Source organism: Vipera berus, assembly GCF_964194415.1.
Source record: "Vipera berus genome assembly, chromosome: 5".
NCBI classification, from domain to species: domain Eukaryota; kingdom Metazoa; phylum Chordata; class Lepidosauria; order Squamata; family Viperidae; genus Vipera; species Vipera berus.
Genome location: NC_138207.1, coordinates 84266282 through 84288251, shown reverse-complemented (window position 1 = coordinate 84288251; position 21970 = coordinate 84266282). Strand labels below are relative to the sequence as shown.

Below are 21970 nucleotides of genomic sequence, written 5' to 3'. Positions count from 1 at the left end.
TTATCACAAGTTACTCAGTTCTCAGTCCTATATCTTGTTAGACTGAGGCAATGGGAAATAGAGTTTAGATATATATATATATATATAATTTTAATGCAGTGCTTTTAATTCACATCATAATGTGCTGCTGGCTTGGGGTTCCAGATGACACATCCTTTTTAGTTCTCAAGCTTCTCTTTGCAGTTTACATGCTGTTTATGGGCATTAAAACAGCTTTCTCTGAATATCTGTCTCTAAACTTCTGTATTGATTCTTGAGGTTTTTATGTTTTTCACAGGAGTTTATTTGTGCTTATCCTATTTATTTTATTGTCAGGCAACACCAACAGTATCTTTGCACTGGACTACATCAGTGGTGCTTTAACTCTGAATGGGCCACTGGACCGAGAAAACCCTTTTTACAGTGCTGGATTTATCCTTACAGTGAAGGTAAGAGAAAAACCTGGGCCACTGGCTCAGAACACCTCAGAGAGAAGAGAAGAACGTACACTTTCAAAAATTGATTGTGGAATAGTTAGTGATATGCCTGACCAATTATGTGATAGCATTTCACCAAGGTGCTAATCTCAACAATGGCCTTTAGTATTTAAATGGGAATGTCATGGTTCCGATAGATGAAACCAGTTAAAAGAACTTCAAGGCAAGGAATTCTTCCTTAAAGAAGATTTTATTAGGAAACAAACTATCGGCACTTACATAGTTGAACCCAAGAATGAGATTTCCCTCCTCCCAGATACAAAGTAACAAATTGCAATTCCCTCCCCACAAAGGCTGTCATAAATTACATTCACCAATTAACACAAAACGTGGGCTTTTCTCTCCGGCCCTTAAGCCCGCCAAAGCCTTATCAGAGCACGTCCTTGAGTTCCGACACTTCTATATTGTTATGGCTAGATAAACCCTCAGGCATTTGCCCCATTCCCCCCTTCTACATCTGAACTCTAAAAGAAGTGAAAAAACATGTTAAAAGCAAAAGTAAAATGGCTGCTGAGTCTCCATTGTCAGAGCGTGGACATCCATTGTGACAGCATTGACAGGGAACTTACTAGAACATTTCAGGATTGTAGGCCAGACTGAGAGGTATTAACAAAATCTCTTCAGTATTTTTACCAAGGAAATTATATGGCCATGTCTATGACATCACAAGCAGACAATCTCAACTCAAAGGAAATTGTATTATTAATAAGATAATAACACGAGAGCTCATTTGGTCTGGTAGTTAAGACGTCTGGCTAAAAACCAGGAGACTGTGAGTTCCAGTCCTGCCTTAGGCCTGCAAATCAGATGGGTGACTTTGGCCCAGTCATTTTCTCTCCCACTCCAGCCCAGGGCTGTTGTGGGAAAAATAGGAGGAGGAATATTAGGTATGTCTGCCACCTTGAAATATATATGAAAAGCAATAAAGGCAGGAGAACAATAAAAATAAACATCTAATCCCCATGGAATTATTAAAATTTAAGGGAAAAAAAAGCTAAAGAGGAATATCACATGAAATGAAAATGGCAGACGTTTTGGAAAATTGGATTTTGAAATGTGGCTTAGATGTGAAAGCTGGAGAATTGGTAATATTTTCCACCTGTACACCTGAAATGTAGAAATAAAATCTTGGCTATCAAGAGCATAAACAAAATATATTGGGCACTCATGCCTAAAAAAAGACCAGTTCATGAGTAGTCTCCTGGAAAAGATACATTGTAACATGCACAAATATTGGTTTGAATTTCAGAAAACAAGTTTGTTGTGTACTTTTTATTGATGCTTTGTTCTTTTCACATATTTGGCTAAACCACTTCTGCCTTTCTAAATTTTTTCGACATGTTTTGTACACAAATTACAGTAAATTACAGTTTTATAATCATATGTGTCCACTACAATTAAAGGGCTTTCTTGTCTGATGTCCAGCTGTTAAGAGTCTGAGCTACAGATGGGCATTTCTAGTTATCAGTTACAGGGTGGTCTTGACTTATGATGACAGAATTTGGAACCAGAATTTCTGTTGCTAAGCAAGATGGCGATTAAGTGAGTTGTGCCCAATTTTGCAGCCTTTTATGCTGTAGCTGTTAAGCAAATCATTGCGGTTGTTAAGTGAATCACATGGTCATTAAGTGAATCTGATTTTCCCCATTGACTTTGCTTGTTGGAAGCTGAAGGTTGCAAATCACTTGATTCCAGAAGGTTGCAAATACATGCCGGTTGGCAAGCACCCAAATTTTAATCACATGACCCTGGGGATGCTATGATGATCTTAAGTGAGGGACCGGTCATAAATCATTTTTTTCAGTGATCATTAAACCAATGTTTATAAGTTGAGGGCTACCTGTACTTTGTGATTAACCCAGTTTTCATTATCTGCAGGCTTCACAGGCCAGTCTGGTTACTGACACAACAGTCTTCACCCATTCTAAATGGATTTGTGTATATCAGAATCTATCCCACGATGGGATATTAACATTCTTTCAAAACTCCCATCATGAGATATATTTTACCAATATTGAATGTTTCCTAGAAATACTTGCTTGGGTTTTGACCACCACTCACAAACTCAGCAAATTAATAGATATGCTGTCTAGTTGGATGATAGTGATACAAAAAGAACAAGCAGTACAGGGGTAACAAAGGATGCACTGGTCCTTCTAAGGACATTAATACAGGTAGTCCTTGACTTACAACAGTTCCTTTAGCGACTGTTTGAAGTTACAATGCCACTGAAAAAATGGACTTATGAACGTTTTTCCCACTTATGACCGCTGTACCATCCCTATAGTCGTGATCAGTGCTTTTTTTGTAGGAAAAAGTGGTGCTGGAACTCACATCTTGTTAATCTTTTATTTACCTTTCGCATATAGTCAATCACTGTACACACACGCACACGTGTCAGTTGTGTAATGAAACATAACAGTCATCGCCCTCAGTAAGCACTCAGCACACAACCACATGACCAATCACAAGCCGAGCAGTGCCCGAAGCTGAGCAGCTGGATAAAGTACTCATGCTGTTGTGATTCAGGGTCAGCCTGTGGTTTCGGCAGTTGGGTCGGACGATTCAGAGGAGGAGGAGGAGGGGGTTTTTGGAGAGCCTGCAGAGGACAGTTCTGAGGCTTCGCAGAGCTCTCAGCCAGGCCCCTCTCATCTGGTTACTACGCAGACCCAGCTGTGTGAGCCTGACAGCGTGGATGAAGATGACCCACAGCTGGCCCTGTTCAAGGACGCCCGACGCAGGAGGCAGTCAATCAGGAGTAAACAGAGGAAGGCAATGGGGCACCTCGGAAGGAGGCAGAGAGAAGCCACGCCTTGAACTGTTTAAAAGGGGAATGTGTAGGAGGGCTGGTTTGCTGAAGGCAACCGTTTGAATAGCTCCTGTTTCGTGGTTCGTGTTTTGTTCAGTTTGCTCTGTTTTGTGTCAATAAATTTGGCAGGCTTAGTTCCAGCCTTTTGCCTTTTGTAAAGGGGTTGTCCCTGCCTTTTCTGCAGGGCTGGTAGTAGGCTGGAACAGAACACATGCATTGGACTTGACACACAAGCAGCCCGCATGCACCATTTTAATGATTTTGCCACTGACCTGCTACGCTCGACAGGGCAATTCAAGTCCACGTGTACCAAACATCCAATTTCAAAAGTTACTTGGAAAATCTGTCAAAAATGGTGCTGGAACTCCATTCTAGTGAATTCTATGACAAGAAAACGCACTGGTTGTGATAAAAATTCAGGCCCTTAACAATTGACTCATATTTATGACCGTTGCAGTGTCCCGGCCGGGCTCATGTGATTCCATTTTCCAGCCTTCTAACAAGCAGTCAGTGGGGAAGCCAGATTCAATTAACAACTGTGTTACTAATTTAACAACTGCAGTGATTCACTTAACGACTGTGGCAAGAAAGGTCATAAAATGAGGCAAAATTTGCTTAACAAATGTCTCACTTGGCAACAGAAATTTTGGGCTGAATTATGGTCATACGTTGAGGATTACCTATCATTAATAGAAATCAGTTGTAAGAAAAATAACCATTAGAAAATGTTGCATAGCTTTTCAGTCCTCATTCCTAAGAGTAAGACCTTTCTTCCCCTCTTCCGGGGTCTTTTTCATATCTGCTGATGTTAGATAGAAAAGAAACCTAGAACAATCCTTATATTTCCCAAAATGATGGAGTGCTTGACGATGGTGATGGAATTTCTGCAGTCCCGTATCCCACCAGTTGGTACATGATAACCGAATGGTCGTTATTAACTTCAGATTTCTTTTTTGGTCATCTGTGAGGCACCAATAATATTTGATGCTCCTCAGAAGAGCCAACTTAGAGAGAGGAGGAGCAAATCAGCTTAGCCAACAAATACCCAAAGAGCTCTTTTTTCAATTCTGCAAGCCTCCCTCCCTCCATCACGGATCTGTAATTAAAATCAATATAAAGCTGGAAACATACTTAGTGAAATAAATTCTACTGAGATGGAAGGGATGGAGGTGGGAGAGAGGGCATCTGCTACAAAGTTCATTGATTAGGAGGGTGTAGCATTTTCCAAAAAAGGAATGGTCACCCCCATTGTCTGCTGACTAAGGCAACACTTTGTCATGGAGAGAAGTTGGCATGCAATTAGTCCATTTGACCCCTATCTTAAGTTTCGTTCAGTGGAATTCTAAATGGTCAATATGCTATTATTGCTAGGCCTTGCTCCTTTCCACAATTCCTTTTTCATTTTAGTTAAAGACAAAGCTGACTGAGACAAACAAAGCCTTTGTTTCAATAGGGAAGAAAATTCCTCCCACCCCTCCCTCTCCCTGTTTGCTAAATATGAAAGCTGGTTTTCTCCCATCTGTTCTGTTCCAGCCTACGACCGGCCCTGTTTGTGTGACAGGGACAACCCCTTGTTCCTTTTGACAAATTAAGAGGCTGGGGAAAAAACCTAACCCAAATTTATTTACAGTTCAAAAATGATAAAGTCTTTCAAACAAAAAAGCAGCAGAATATTTTCTTCAATAAATGATTCAAAACATCAAACAAGAGTCAAACAGTTTAGCAAGAACAGACCAGGATTCTCTTTGAATGTCTCCGAACGGTTGCCTTCAGCAACCAGCACCGCCCACATCTTCCCCTTTTATTATCTGTCCCAAGGCGTGGCTTCTCAATGCCTTCTCCTCCTTTCACTGAGTTGCCTCATAGATTTTCTCTGCTCTGCTCTGCTGGATTGCCTTCTGCTTCTAGCGTCTCTGAACAGATTCAGCTGTGACTCCTCTGAGTCCGACACCTCTTCCTCACACAGCTGAGCCTCATGAGGAACATGACTGGAGGGGCCAGGCTGAGAGTCCTGCAGTGCATCAGAGTCTCCCTCCGACACTGAAGGCTCTCCAAACCCCCCCTCCTCCTCCTCAGATTCCTCAGACTCAGCTGCTGGGAGCATAGGCTGACACTGAATCACAACACCTCCAAATCCTAACACAACATAGACAAGGTGGGCAGCACATAAATCTAATCAATAGTTCTTGCCTTCTCTGTTTGTTAGTCTGCAAGTGCCTAGGAAGTTATGTCCCTCAAATGTTAAAGAAGGATATTTTAAATTCAAAACTTTTCGAGAAGGAATATACACCAATATGAAGTTGGCATGGCTGTTCGGTTACAACCCCTCCAGGTGGGATCTTCCATGAAGTTGCAAAATTTTGCTATGCTCTTATCTTAGAATCAGCAGACAAAATATGCCAGCATGAATTGCACTGTCCTACTTGCTGAGCCCTAACTTGACTCCAGAATTAGGCTGCCATTCTTATGGTTTTAATATGGGACAAGGGAAGAAAAGTGATTGGTCAATTCCCCCGATTCCACTTCCAGTTCATCTGCCAGAAGGAGGAACCTCCACTAATCCCTCTCCGTAAGCCAGGGTTGAGTGAAAGAGACTCACCTGAAGTCATCCAGAAGGCTTTGTGCCTAATGCTGGCAGAAAGCAGAACTCAATGTCTCCTGGTTTCTAATCTGGCATCTCCTTAACATGTTGGGAGGTGGGGTTGAGGAAGCGTATTTGGATCTTTGAGACTTAGCTGCCTTTCAATTGCCCAGGTTGAAGGTTATAGGACTGGAGCAGTGACTATTTCCGAACTTGGGTGTAGTTCCAATCTGTGTCTGAAATAGCTCGGCTGGCAGAGGAGGGATGTGCGATCTGGATCATCCCACCCCTGCCCTCTACACCTGCAACCTACACACCTACACACCTACATAGCCTATGCAACCTGCATAGCCTTCCTTTCTGTATTACAGAATCACAGAGTTTTGTCTTACAATCAGTACCCAATATTTTTTTGTTAGCAACGAAGATTAGATACTTTTGGAAAAAGATACATTAAGGAATAAAGTTATGAAGTAACATAAATGCCTAAATAATATACAAAAAATATGTTTACTTTTAAAAGGCATGAGTACTTTTATGTAACCTAGAGAAAGTTCTAACAATAAGTTACCATTCAGTTATACACGTTAGTTCAATACATTAGTTTATTATCAAGAAGAAATTAACCCCAATGAACTGAGTACAAACTTCCTCAAAATGTTTGTGCTGTTAAGCTGGTTTTGAGAAGTCCCCCCAAAATTTTTGGCAGTATTTTCAGAATATGCCCTTGGCCAGGGTTTGGCAACCTTGGCTCTTTTATGACTCATGGACTTCAACTCCCAAAATTCCTGAGTCAGCATGGCTGGCTCAGGAATTCTGGGAGTTGAAGTCCACGAGTCATAAAAGAGCCAAGGTTGCCTACCTCTGCCCTTGGCCTACCTAGGGTGTAGTGAAAGAGACTCACCTGAAGTCAACCAGAAGGCTTTGTGCCTAATGCGAGCACAATGCACAACTCAATGTCTCCTTGTTTCTATTCTGGCATCATAACCACTACAGTGAACTAAAAAGCTCTCTTAATTAAGCTTAATCATCTGCTTAACTTCTTCTACACAGCTTCTATTGATCTTAGTCACATAGCACTAATTATATGAAACATAGCTAAATCTAAAAGAAAATATGATTTACTGATGACGTCTACGGTTTCTTCAGGTCTTTGTGAAATTTTATTTTCACTTTATTTATTCAGGGAACTGAACTAAATGATGATCGGACACCTTCCAATGCCACAGTGATGACTGCCTTCAATATCCTTGTTATTGACATAAATGACAACGCTCCTGAATTCAACAGTTCAGAGTACAGTGTGGCTATTCCTGAATTGGCCCAAGTAGGCTTCGCTCTTCCTCTTTTCATCCAAGCGCAGGATAAAGATGAGGTAAAACACGAACAATTAGGATTAAATCATTCTTTTTTGATTGCCTGAATTCTGTTCCCAACATTTTTCCTTCGTATTTTACATAATAGAATAAAGATAATCTGGATAGTTAAGATATTTAATTGGAATAACATTCCATATTATTTTTTTCTAATTTATATTTATTAAGAGAATCACATTATAGCTGCTATGTCTAAGTCAGATTTTAGTACATATTGATTTATTACATCTTTAAAAGTCATATTTATTTATTATATCTTTAAAAGTCTTCCGAATTATGAAACAAAATTCTCCAAACAATTTAGATCTATTTTTTTTTTTAAAAAACAAAACATTATTTATAGTTGCCATTTATAAAACTCAGCTCTTCTGCTAATTTTAATTTCCTTCTGCTGTACGCACATTCCTGCATCTTTGACAATTTGCTGTCATAACTGTAATATGTTGTTTGCTATATAATCCATAATTGCATGGAAATAATTTTTATGATGTATCAATACTTTGTGGTTAAGTTAGACTTTCATCAAGTAACCGTGTAATGTGGAAAATGGCTGGAGTACTTTTCAACATCTGCATTTTTTTAACCCATGGCTCTGTCTTTAAAATGATGATGATACCATTTATGTTACCTAGCAGATACAGTGACAGTTTTTGTGCAAATAAATGTTTTCCTTTCTCAGGTTGTTTGGATAAAAATGTACAGCTTTTTGTTCTGGTGGCAATAACATGGAAGGTTTTTCATTGGGAGTCTTCTATTGGTTCATATGTAAGCCTTTAAAAAAAAATTCAGATATATCACCTGGAATTAAACATTCTGACTACGTGGAAATCAGTGACAATTGGAAAATGTTTGAGATTTCACCTACCACTGGGGTTCTTCTCATTCTTTTATATCTATGCTCCTTAAACATCTACTTAAACATCTCATTGCATAACAAGTTAGCTTTCATTGAGAAATCACTAGGAAGTTGATGATACTGTATGTGCTTTTCTCCTGTCCAGCTGTTAAAACGTGCATTGTGCTCACTTGGGAAACTGACAAAAAAGAAAGTTTATTTTCTGTGTGATTTTTATCAAGAAGTTCCCTTGAACAAAAAACTTGAGATTTGTCCAGGTTGAAGGAGACGTGCTATAAAAGGCCATTAGCACAAAACTAGAATTTTCTCCTGTCTATTCCTTTGCCAGAGTGACAGCTTTTTATTTCTCCTTCATATCAGAATATTTTGGTCCAGTGAGAATTCACATCTGTGGGTATCAGAAATGGCCCAGCAACAACAACCAGCCAATCAAACAGCCCGAAACAAGACCATGACTCAGAAACATCCAGGAAAACAAATACCCACACCAATTTACATCACACTAAAATGTATTTAAAGGCCAGTGCTCTGACAGACGAGCACAATTCAGAGCGCACTGAAGATGTCCGCCCGAATGGAGATGAAACATTTGCAGCCAAATCGCCAAGCTCAGAGATCAAACCAACAGGTTTTTGGACTTCCTCTGCTGGCTTACTTCCTGCAGCCCTTGCCATTCTGGTGATAGTAGACAGGGATCAATGCAGCAGACAGCAGATCAAGTGCTTTTGCAAAATGGCAGCATTGTTGGTTTTTATGTGACTCAGTGTTGGGTCAGCTGCCACTACTTCAGTTTATTTCTCTTCCTGTTTCCCTTCCTTTCTCTATGTTTTATCTATTTCTCTATCCTCTATCTGCTAGCCTAAATAATGGGGAAGGGTATGCTGACATCATGAAGTCCTCTCTTGCTACAAGTCTGGGGAATGCAAAATGTCCTGCTTCCAAATATGCAGAATAATTAGTCCCCAAAAGATGGGTTTTTGGCCTCAGTACCATGATTGTATGTTGCCAGAACATGAGTGAAGAAATTTGACTTGGTCATCAGTCTTGAATGTCATTCATATCAAGTAAAGGGGTCCTTTAGAATTTTGTTTTAGAAGTTATATAAGAAGGAGAGTGAGCATCATACCTCCAATCCATGTTTTCTCTTGCATCCATTCCTACCTTTATCTTTTCTTCATGTGGACCACTTCTACTTGGAAAGATGAGCTTAGCCTTATTCTTACCTTCTTGCATTGTCACCTTTAGAATGGCTGGAAAGTCAGATTTATTTTTTCATTTGTATGTTTCTGGCTCATGGGATATTCCTGACTCTATTGCTACCCCTCATTACTTTAATTAAATTCAATGTATTGATCCAGTAAACAGACTTTTCAGTAAATACGGCATCAACTAAAATACAATGCAAGAAAAATGCCATTCTCTAATTTTTTTTAAAAAAACCTCAAAGGAATGGCTAGAAAAAAAACTTTGTATGCTAAAATTTACATGAAAAAGTGGGGAGAAAAAAATCAGCTGAACTTCTAGGATGCAAAATAATCCATGAGTGTATTAATTCCCAAAATCTTCATAAAAATAATTCAAAAAATAAAACAAATCTTTATTTACTGTGAGTCACAAGGAGATAATCTGTTGAAATAAAGAATTTATATATAATCTGATTTAACATTTCTATTTAAAAAACCAGTTCCCACAAGCACTATGCACATTCCTAATTTAAAGAATTACTGAAACCACATGGAGATAATTAAAAATATGTAAATCCTCTGATGCTCTGGAATAATATGTTGTTTTCATCAGTATTCATCAGTATTTAGAAAAAAAAGTTGTCTCCTTTTGTGAATTTATTTTGCTCCTGGAAACTCAGTTTAATTTAACTGGATGTCTTAATTAGGAGGAAAACTGTATAATAGATTATGAGATTTTTGTTTTAAAATGTACATTTAGCCACAAGGAAATTATGAATACTTCATGAAAAAAGGAGCAATTTAACACGGATGCTCCAGCTGTCAACCACAAGAATAGCTTCTCCTCAAGAAAATTCCATCTTTGGGTTTTTTTTTACATTGGGAAAATGTTTCAGATATTTAAAGTCATTGTCACCGTATCAATTGCAAAACTATTACTTTATTCCATTTACAGACAATGCCTAAGACCAGCATCTAAACCTCTAGCCACCTTTAAGTGATTACATTTCGGTGATCATACCCATTTGGAGATGACCTTTAAAGATTAGTTGTAATGCAATTTATTCATTTGTTAGGTTTATCCCAGGAGATCAAGGCAACTGGCAGATGATTCTCCTTCATTTTTCTCCCACGTCAACCCTATGAAGTACTTTGGGCTAAGAGAGAATGGCTGGCCCAAAGCCAACCATGTTTAAAGAGCTAAGCAGAGATGTGAACCCAAGTCTCTCCAATCCTCATCCAACACTTCAATTATTATACTCATGGATGTAAATCTTTGGATTCAGTAGTAATCCCTAAAAACTTAGTTATTTCCCATAACAAGAATTTTGATTTTTTTCACAAGACCTCTACTTTTATTCCCCAGGGATTTTCTTTCATGAGTTAGAAGAGGCAATTTTTCTTTTTAGTGGATCCTTCATGGTGTGCTGTATATAGTTTTGGTTGTCACATGATCAACCCGGTTTTTGTGAGCATTGTCAGTTCACCAACAGATGAAGCATTTCCTGTTTGTAATAATCACAAACAGGAAATCATCTATTCACAAGAGCAACCTACATGCAGATAACTCATTACACTTTATCAAGCAGATTGTACATGTAGCAATTTGAAGAACTCATAGTCTGAAAAAAATGGCTTTTATCTGGGATAATTTCCTCAGATGAACCCTGTGAAAACAAAATAATATTGCTCCTAAATCAAACCAAAGGCCCATTTACTTCATTTCATATTCAGCAACCCCCTAGATTGTTCAGTTTTATTTTAGCATTCATCAGCCTGCCCTTCAGCCTGCAAGTATTTCTGCAGAAGCTTACATAAAACATAAAAAGTCAATAAGAATAATGCAACCCAATTTAAAGGGGACAAGAATTAAATAAGTAATTTATTTATTGCTATAATTGATCAAAAAGCAAGCAAAGAAATGGTAGGCCTAGGAAAGAAACAATAACACAAAAATAGACACATTAAAGTTTAATTTAGATAAACAATGATTCTAGACAGTCCTCTAGAGGTACAACTCTAATCTTCCAAAAGATTATTTTGTATCTAATAATGACATCCGGTATCCATGCTGAGGCTGTATCCGTGATACCAATTTCCTTCTAATCTACAGTGTTTTGAGCCCAGTGATCTATGAAATCTAAAAGCCAAGATAGGAAAAATAGAAAATTTTAGAAAAAGGGGTTTCTTAGACATCCATTGCCAAAAACAAATTGGAAACACACCCCCCCCCCAAGTTTCCTCCCTTTTTTTCCTGGCTTTTAACCACCATAGCAGATGGAGGTCTTCAAAACTTGAAAGTCTGCAAATGTTTGTTAAAATTAAATTTATCTCCAGATTAACACCGCTATTGTTGGTTCTCCTGTGTGAGTGGTCCATGGTTTTCCAAACCAGCAGTATTTCTATTGTCACTGTGTAGAGCAGGTGAGTGGGTTTGTTTGTTTTTTATATACACAAGAGCATTCACAATTTTATTCTGAGGTTTTCAATGTTTGTAATACATTGCAAAATCTTAAAAACAGAAGTTAGCTACTGATCAGCTAGGGCAGGAGTCAGCAACCTGAAACAGTAAAAGAGCCACTCGGAACCAGTTCCCTCACAAAAGGAAAAACTGGGAGCCGCCAAAAATATGTGCATGCGCGCATGCGCAGAACAGGGTATGACTGAAGAGTGGAGCCAAGGCGAGATATGCACCTACCCTGCATATTTGAATTGATTGGTTGAACTTTTTTAGTCCCACTTTTTTTTTTGGACTGCACATGGCAGAGGACTGGGAGCCGCAAGAGATGGCTGAAAGAGCCGCATGCGGCTCCGGAGCCGCGGGTTGCAGACCTGTGAGCTAGGGGGACTACACACTGAGAAATTTGTGTGGTCGATTTATGCCTGCATTTTAATAGTTAATGAGAATATTATAACCATGTCCTTATATTATTTAAACAATAAAATGAAGTTCTGGATAAACATGGGGCATTTTTACATGTCTTGGCACATGGCTGGTCTTCTCTGGCTTTGAGGGTAAAAAGAGATTGCCTAGGCTAGTAATTGAACAGGAAGCTACCTGCACTATAGGCTAAAACTAAGGAGTAAAAAAATTATAGAAAAAGGAAATGGCAACTTTCTTCCAACTATGACCAAGAAAACATGAATATACTTTTCCATAAAGTAACCAGCAGTCAAGCTGACTCAAAGGAAAACTTTGGAGGAAAGGAAATAGTTCTTCAAATATTATACGGAGGAATGCAAAGGACATTTCATTTAGTGTAAGTGATTGATAGTTAATGTATAGTAAGATATAACCCTGAATGTCCTCTGAATTTCTTCTGTGTTGGAACTTTTAAGCTCATAGATCAAATTACAAGTGGTCCTTTGAAAGAAAAAAAACGTTTCATTTATAGTTAACTTGAATGTTTTTTTACGAATGTTTGTAGAAGATGAAGTGTAGTGGAGTCTTTTATTTGTGATTGCAATTTGTCGGTGTAATCATAATGATTGGATAGTGTTCCTCTCATTCCAAATGCAGTTTAACCAGTTCGTAAAGAAACAACAACAAAAAATTCAAATGACATGTAAAACTGAGACAATTGCCTTGGAAATGGAAGCATGCTTGTCAGCGTACCAAACTGTGTCCTAGTTGTTGTTGTTGTTGTTAGCTGCGAAGTCGTGTCCGACCCATCGCGACCCTATGGACAACGTTCCTCCAGGCCTTCCTGTCCTCTACCATCTTCTGGAGTCCATTTAAGCTCACGCCTACTGCTTCAGTGACTCCATCCAGCCACCTCATTCTCTGTCGTCCCCTTCTTCTATTGCCCTCAATCTTTCCCAGCATTAGGCTCTTCTCCAGTGAGTCCTTCCTTCTCATCAGGTGGCCAAAGTATTTGAGTTTCAATTTCAGGATCTGGCCTTCTAAAGAGCAGTCAGGATTGATCTCCTCTAGGACTGACCGGTTTGATCGCCTTGCAGTCCAAGGGACTCGCAGGAGTCTTCTCCAGCACCATAGTTCAAAGGCCTCAATTCTTTGGCGCTCAGCCTTTCTTATGGTCCAACTTTCACTGCCATACATTGCAACTGGGAAGACCATAGCCTTGACTATACGCACTTTTGTTGACAGGGTGATGTCTCTGCTTTTTAGTGTGCTGTCTAGATTTGCCATGGCTTTCCTCCCCAGGAGCAAGCGTCTTTTAATTTCTTGGCTACAGTCCCCATCTGCAGTGATCTTGGAGCCCAGGAAAATAAAATCTGTCACTACCTCCATTTCTTCCCCATCTATTTGCCAGGAATTGAGAGGGCCGGATGCCATGATCTTGGTTTTCTTAATGTTAAGTTTCAACCCAAGTTTTGCACTCTCCTTCTTCACCCGCAACAAGAGGCTCTTTAGTTCTTCTTCACTTTCTGCCATTAGAGTGGTATCATCTGCGTATCTTAGGTTGTTGATATTTCTTCCGGCAATCTTAATTCCAACTTTTGATTCATCTAACCCTGCCTTTCTCATGATGTGCTCTGCATATAAGTTAAATAGGCAGGGCGACAGTATACAGCCTTGCCGGACTCCTTTCCCAATTTTGAACCAATCAGTGGTTCCGTGTCCAGTTCTCACTGTTGCTTCTTGGCCTGCATATAGGTTTCTCAAGAGACAAATAAGATGGTCTGGTACTCCCATCTCTTTAAGAACTTGCCACAGTTTGTTATGATCCACACAATCAAAGGCTTTAGCATAGTCAATGAAGCAGAAGTAGATGTTTTTCTGGAACTCCCTAGCTTTCTCCATGATCCAGCGTATGTTGGCAATTTGATCTCTAGTTCCTCTGCCTCTTCGAAATCCGGCCTGTACTTCTGGTAGTTCTCGATCCACATACTGCTGAAGTCTAGCTTGTAGGATTTTAAGCATGACTTTACTAGCATGAGAAATGAGTGCAATGGTGCGATAGTTTGAACATTCTTTGGCACTGCCTTTCTTTGGAATTGGAATGTAAACTGATCTTTTCCAATCCTGTGGCCACTGTTGAGTTTTCCAAATTTGCTGGCAAATTGAGTGTAGCACTTTTACTGCATTGGTATTAGCACTTCTGAAATAAATAGGTATTAGCACTTCTGAAACTGTAATGCTGAAAATGGGAATGACACAGGTTCCTGAAATGAGCCTATGTATCGAAAGCCAGGATTACTCATCTGAGAAGTTATCATTGTGAAATGAGAACAATTTTTATAGCATTTCTGAAGTAAATTACAGGTAGTCATTAATTTATGACCATCCATTTAACAACAGTCTAGAATTACGAAAGCCACAGAATGGATGCTTTATGCCCCATAAAGCATTTCCAGTCATTGCAAAGTGTTACACCATCACCCCGTGGTCACATGATCACAATCTGGGTGCTTGGTAGCCTGTTTGCACTTACAAGCAGTTGACATTGACATTTGCAGTATTCTCTGCTGGCTTCCCCAGAAAGTTAATGGGGAAGCCAGCAGGGAAGGTTCTAAGGTGCTACCACCTGCTGTAAAGATGAGATTTCCCCACCCCCATACTTGCAGGCACCCCTTTCAGAGCAAAAGGTCTTCCTTGTTGAGAGGACGGGAACTCCTTTGAAGGGCTGCAGAAATGGGGATCAGATCTGAACTCTATTCTTGTAGCTCTTTGGAGGAGTTCCTTTCCATGCATGGATCACCATAGCATAGGTGATCCTTTCAGTTTGGTGTATATTTGCAGAAATGTGTTTACATTTCAAGTCATCCCCCACAATGCCACAATGTCTTTTCTCTGTATGGGGTTGATGTAAGGTGAATGGTATTCCAGCTGATCCAGAACAGCTGGAAGATGTTTGCCTATTTATGTACACAAGCATCCACTGCTTTTTGCTGTTGTCAATATTACTATTGTTACTAAAATGTGCCAGGATACTAGGATAGAACAGATGTCTTCAGTCAGGAATAATGCTTTGAGGAAGGACTTTTGTAAGCAGAGATGCTACAGGATAAGGGAGAGAAAGCTAGATTTCAAATGCCTAGCACACAGGTCTGCAACCCGCGGCTCCGGGGCCGCATGCGGCTCTTTCAGCCGTCTCTTGCGGCTCCCAGTCCTCTGCCATGTGCAGTCCAAAAAAAAAAAAGTGGGACTAAAAAAGTTCAGCCAATCAATTCAAATATGCAGGGTAGGTGCATTATCTCGCCTTGGCTCCACTCTTCAGTCAAACCCTGCATGTATGCGCATGTGCACACATTTGTTTGCGGCTCCCAGTTTTTCCTTTTGTGAGGGAACCAGTTCCGAGTGGCTCTTTCACTGTTTCAGGTTGCTGACCCCTGGCCTAGCAGAAAACAGAGTTGAACAGGTTGGTTAAATATTAAGAGTTCTTCACTGTCAGCTAAAATAATCAGTTGTCTTAACCAGTGCTAATTAGCCTGCAGTAAAATTTGCTTGAAGTTGTAAACCAGCCACTGAATTCCTGAATGGGTAGCAATTGACCAAAATTGAGAAGTGGTTTGCCATTGTCTTCTTTCTAGAGCTGAAAGAGAGTGACTGGACCAAGGTCCACCCAGCTGGCTTTGTCCCTAGGCTAGACTAGACTCACATTCTCCTGGTTTCTAGCCTGATGCCTTAACCACTATATCAAACAGGCTTTCTGAAGCATATCCTTAGTCCTCTCTAAGACTATGAATTTACTGTTTGGATTAGGCTTGAATTTACTCAGTCTCTTGAATTTCAACCCATCATTTTCACAAGGAAAGTCAGCAGTTGAGCTGCCAGGGACTAGTCCAGGGGTAGGCAACCTTGGCTCTTTTATGACGTGTGGACTTCAACTCCCAGAATTCCTGAGCCAGCATGGGGGAACTATGGCCCCCTCATGACTTGTGGACTTCAACTCCCAGAATTCCTGAGCCAGCATGGCTCAGCATGGAAACCTCTCCCTTTCTCCTCAGCATGGCTGGCTCAGGAATTCTGGGAGTTGAAGTCCATGCGTCATAAAAGAGCCAAGGTTGCCTATCCCTGGACTAGTCCCTTTTCAGCCACCAAAGCTCCCTGCGTGATTTTGGGCCAACCATTTTCTCTCAACTCAGTCTAACTTACAGGTTTGTTGTTGTTATTGCTGTTGTTGTTGTTGTTGGATAATATGAAGGACATCCCCATGAAGCTGTCTGTCATGGGCCCTTGGAGGAGAGGTGAAACATAAATCTAACCAAACAATACATAAATGAACAAAATATAACAAAAATAAATAAAATCCCCATCATAGTAAGATTAGAATATTTGAATTATTAGCTACAAGATTATTTTTTTCTCTCCTCTGTAACCTTTTCCTTAGAAATTACTAGCTTAAAATACTTTTAGTGTATAAAAATATGGAATTAAACCTCATGTGATCACTTTTTCTGACCTTCAATGGGGAAGCCAGATCCACTTAACAACCGTGTGACTAACTTAACAACTGCAGTGATTCACTTAACAACTGCGACAAGAAAGGTCATAAAATGAGACAAAACTCACTTAACAAATGTCTCAGCAACAGAAATTTTGGGTTCAATTACAGTCATAAGTCAAGGAGTACTTGTAGTTGTCGGTCAAGGCAGGAACAATGACTGTCAGGTCAATGACAATGTTGTGGGGCAGCCAAGTGTGTCTTTATGAGTACAACTACATTTATACTACCCTTTTTTCCCCAAAAGAATAGCGGCATCTTCCATAAAATCTTGAATTCCTGTTTCTGTCACCTTTGATCACTAGCTGGCTGTGTCTGATAGGGTTTGGAACACACAACATCTGATGGTCACAAGTTGCCATTCCTTGGGCTATGGAGAACATAAGTGGAGCAATTTTACTGCAACCTGATGAAACCACCATGAGGTAGATTAGGCTGAAAAATGGCATCTTTCTCCAGGGCACCCAGTAAGCTTCATGATGGCTCAGCATGGATTTGAGCTGAATGCCGTACCCACAGTGGTTTGATTCCGTTTCATATTCATATAGTACTTCCACAGGGATTATGTGATCCAGGTACCTCCTTTAGAGAAGGAAATTTGACGGTCTGATTACTTAAAAGAGCTTGAAAGCTTTTGCTCCCATACTCACAACTTGAATGAAGTCAGCCCTAGCATTGGGACCACTAATCTGGGTGACATCAAGAGAGCAGTCAGAAATCCAGCCTTGAAACCCAGAATACAGCTTTGCCTACAGAACATAACATTATCAATAAGCATAATCAGTAAACAATGACATATATTATCTGATGTGTAAAATGTGTGTGATTATATGCATGTACCCATGTAAACACACAACTATTCAAAAGTGCACAACGTGATGGTTTTGTTTTTCTTTAATCCATATATACAGTAATGTAAAAGCATGGCAGGGGTCTTGATAATAAAGAATAAAAGACCGCTCTCTAGTATCCTTTCCCCAAAGTGCGCGCTGTCGATCGGAATGAATTAGATTTCACAGAGGGATTTGCAGTACATGGAATTAAACAGCAAATTATCCTTAAAGAGGGAGAATCAATCATTTGGAGCAGAGATAAGCTGAAGGCAAGTCAGCCTTGGATTGATCCCGTCTGTGCACGCATGGATGGAATTCAGCAGAGAGCCTGGGGCCAGCAGAAGAGAAACGGGGAATACTTGTGCCCAAGACAAAATGTTCACTTTGGAAAAAAAGCAAAAATGTGAACCAAATGAAAGTGAATTACTTGGGCTCTGAACGCCCTTAAATTGCAGGTATGCATTTTTGAAAGGAAGATATGCTTATTCAGCTTAGCTGTGAAACTGTGGCAGCTTTAACTTTCACTCAGCCAATGCTGAATCTTATATGTACATTCATAAACTTGACTAATGGTACACTGCCAATCACATTCTTCCCCAGGTAGTTATTTAGGAGGATTGCCACACTGCTGTTTTGCTTCAACTCCAGTCTCTCAAAATCAGTTTGAAGGCAATCCGAGATTTTCTTCTCACAAAACTGAGAATGAGGGGCAACGAATCCTGTTTATGTGCTAAGTTGCTGTAGGTCCAGGAGATGTAAATAGTTCCTTACCCACCACTCAAAAAAGGGAAATAAAAATAGTTTCTTGCATGTGCTCAAAGGAAAATAAACCTAGAGATCATTACTTTACATTGCATACTTTGGTCTGGTAGTTCCTTTAAAAATCCGAGCGGTTGTTGCAAGGAGGAGCTGCAAAGCCATCAAACCGTCTTTTTTTTTTCTTGATTTCTTGCTTGGGCATTTTGAACTAGAAGTCGGAAGACTTGGAGTGTGGGAAGAGTTCCAGAAAGGGGGAAAATAGGTCATTCCCAAGATCCACTAAGTTGCTGCATTCCAAAGAAAAGAGTAATTTTACTGTGGTTTCAAATATAGCCAGAATCTCAAAAGTGCTTTTTTCAAAAGGCAACTGGACTGTGTTTTCTTGAGGAAGACATTCTGCTTCTCATCCAAGAAGCTTCATCGGTTCTGGCAGGATGGTAGGGGTGAGGAAGGATTAGTTCTCGCAGGATGGGGGTGGTGGTCATCTGGTCATTAGCATTCTCCCTGAGAGCTGTTGAGACCACTTCAGGGTTTATCTGTGCCCTTGGGGTCACCTGAATCAGGGTGCAATTGGTTGCAGAATCTTCTTGGAACTTCTGAGAGGGCTGCGTTGTAGACAGGAGATAGATGGTGTCTATCATCTATCATAGGCCGTAGCCCAGGGGTTGGGGACCCCTGGCATATATCATATTGCTCAGTTTGTGTCTGGATTTTTTATCCTTGTGTGGACAAGCTTCTGCCTTTGTGTATTTTCAGATTTAAAGTTTGTATGTACAGTATTAATTTAATTTTAATTTAATAACATTTATATACCGCCCTTCTCCCTGAGGACTCAGGGCGGTTCACAGGGCAGAATAAAATAGCGAATACAAACATTAAAATAAGATTAAACAAATTGCCCTAGTTAAAAACAATATAAATACAACACTAAAAACCCCCAGAAAAGTTAAAAAACGAAAAATAAAATAACCCCAACACTCCCCCTCAGGCTAGGCCGGCTTGTACAAACAGAAATGTCTTGAGATCGCGACGAAAGGAGCGAAGATCGGGCGCCATCCGGAGCTCAACCGGTAGCTGATTCCACAGCTCCGGAGCGCCCACAGAGAAGGATCTCCCCCTGGGGGCCACCAATCGGCATTCTCTGATCGGTGGCACCCTGAGGAGGCCCTCTCTGTGGGAACGCACAGGGCGCAGGGAGCTTGATGCCGGCAGCAGATGTTCCCTGAGGTACTCCGGCCCCATGCCATGGAGTGCTTTAAATACCGTTACCAGTACCTTGAATCTCACCCGGAAGACAACTGGCAACCAATGCAGCTCACGGAGCAGAGGCGTAACGTGGGAGTATCGGGAGGCTCCCAACACCACTCTCGCGGCTGCATTCTGTACCAGTTGGAGCTTCCGAGTAGTCCTCAAGGGCAGCCCCATGTAGAGAGCGTTGCAGTAGTCCAGACGAGAGGACACGAGCGCATGAGTGACCGTGCATAAATCGTCCCGGCTAAGATAGGGCCGCAACTGACGCACCAGGCGAACCTGTGCGAAGGCCCCCCTAGTCACGGCTCCTATATGGTCTTCCAAAGTGAGCCGTGAATCTAGGAGGACCCCCAAGTTGCGAGCCCTATCTACGGGGGGTAATAGTTCACCCCCCATAACTAGAGGTGGAATGTCCGAATAAACCCGGGACGAAGGTATGCAAAGCCACTCAGTCTTGTCGGGGTTGAGTTGGAGTCTGTTCCTCCCCATCCAGACCCGAACCGCCTCCAGGCAACGGGACATCACGTTGAGGGCATCACTGGGGTGGTTTGGGGTCGAAAAGAAAAGTTGGGTATCATCAGCGTACTGATGATACCCAACTCCAAAGCCACGAATGATCTCACCCAGCGGCTTCATGTAGATGTTGAACAGGAGAGGCGAGAGGACCGACCCCTGAGGAACTCCACAAATGAGAGACCTCGCGGTCGACCTCTGCCCCCCTGCCAACACCGACTGCGAACGTCCCAAGAGATAGGAGGAGAACCACTGTAAAACTGTGCCTCCCACTCCCAATCCCCTGAGACGCCGCAGCAAGATACCATGGTCGATGGTATCGAAAGCCGCCGAGAGGTCTAATAGGACTAGGACAGAGGAATGCCCCCTGTCCCGAGCCCTCCAGAGATCATTCACCAGCGCGACCAATGCCGTCTCCGTGCTGTACCCGGGCCTGAAACCCGATTGGTACGGGTCTAGATAATCCGCTTCATCCAGGACCAAAGGGAGCTGATGCGCCACCACACTCTCAACAACCTTCGCAAGAAAGCGAAGGTTGGAGACAGGACGAAAGTTGTTCAATACAGCCGGGTCCAGGACAGGCTTCTTGAGGAGAGGCCTCACCACCGCCTCCTTCAAGACGGCGGGGAAGATACCCTCACTCAAAGAGGCCGATATAACTGCCTGGAACCAGCTGCGTGTCCTCTCCCGGGCTGCATAAACCAGCCAGGAAGGGCACGGGTCCAGTAAACATGTGGTGGCGCTCAGCCTCCCCATGATCCTGTCCACTTCCTCCGGAGTTACAGAATCAAACTCCTCCCAGATGGTATCGACAAGACCACCCGTGTCCTGATCGTCAGGACACGTGTTGATTGGAAATTCTCCTTGTTCTGTACCAGCCTGCTACCGGCCCTGCAGAAAAGGCAGGGACAACCCCTTTTTCAAGAAGGCAAGAGGCTGGAATTACGCCTGTCAAATTTATTACTACAAAAACAAACGGAACAAGACAAACCAAGAAACCGGAGCTTTAAGAAACATGAACTATCCGAGTGGTTGCCTTCAGCAAACCAGCCCTCCCAGACATTCCCCTTATATAGAGTTCAGGGCGTGGCTTCTCTCTGCCTCCTTCCGAGAAGCCCCATTGCCTTCCTCTGTTTACTCCTAATTGACTGCCTCCTGCGTCGGGCGTCCTTGAACAGGGCCAGCTGTGGGTCATCTTCATCCACGCTGTCAGGCTCACACAGCTGGGTCTCCGTGGTGACCAAGTGGGAGGGGCCTGGCTGAGGGCTCTCATCAGCAAGATCTTCAACCCCCTCAGCAAGGTCTTCAACACCCCCCTCCACCTCCTCTGAGTCATCCGACCCAACTGCCGAACCCACAGGCTGACCCTGAATCACAACACTCCTGAGCTTTTCAGACATTCCTGCAATGTTTGGAATGACAACATTGCACTGAGCCAGAAATAAATCAACATAGTATTCAGATGTAGATTTTGGGCCAAAGTTGATTCCCCCCCCCCAGTTTTTATTAGTTTTATTCATTTATAGCATAAAATGTGAAAATACAAAAGCAAATAGTAGATGACAATAGTAGAGAAAAGGCAAACAAAAAGGTGTGAAGAAAGGGAGGGGAAAAAACAAAAGGCATTGATTTCCGACTCTCTCTGTTGCAATAAAACCAGACATTAAAATCAAATCTTAACTTTTTACATTTTTATACTAGTATGCACTAGCCATTTCTGTATTGGCAAACCAGTCTAATCGCTAAAACCCATGATCATAATATCATTTTTTTTTCTACCTCAAGCACAAAGTCCAGAAGTGGTTTCCAAGTAGAAACAAAAGTACTTATGTTCTTTTCTTTTATCAGCACAGTCAATTTGGCCATCTCTGCTAATTCCATCCACTTTTGTAACCATTCGTCCGTGGTAGGAATCGAGGCATC

General features: G+C 41.4%; 1 protein-coding gene across 1 annotated transcript in view; it reads left to right on the top strand.

The window, feature by feature from the left end:
• The window catches only part of CDH23 (cadherin related 23), a 390425-nt gene that overhangs the window by 46116 nt on the left and 322339 nt on the right, over positions 1-21970 (top strand). The window contains exons 3-4 of the mRNA XM_081328216.1: positions 316-428; positions 7053-7241. Coding sequence (XP_081184342.1) covers positions 316-428; positions 7053-7241 — 302 coding nt within the window. The remainder of the gene's footprint in view (positions 1-315; positions 429-7052; positions 7242-21970) is intronic.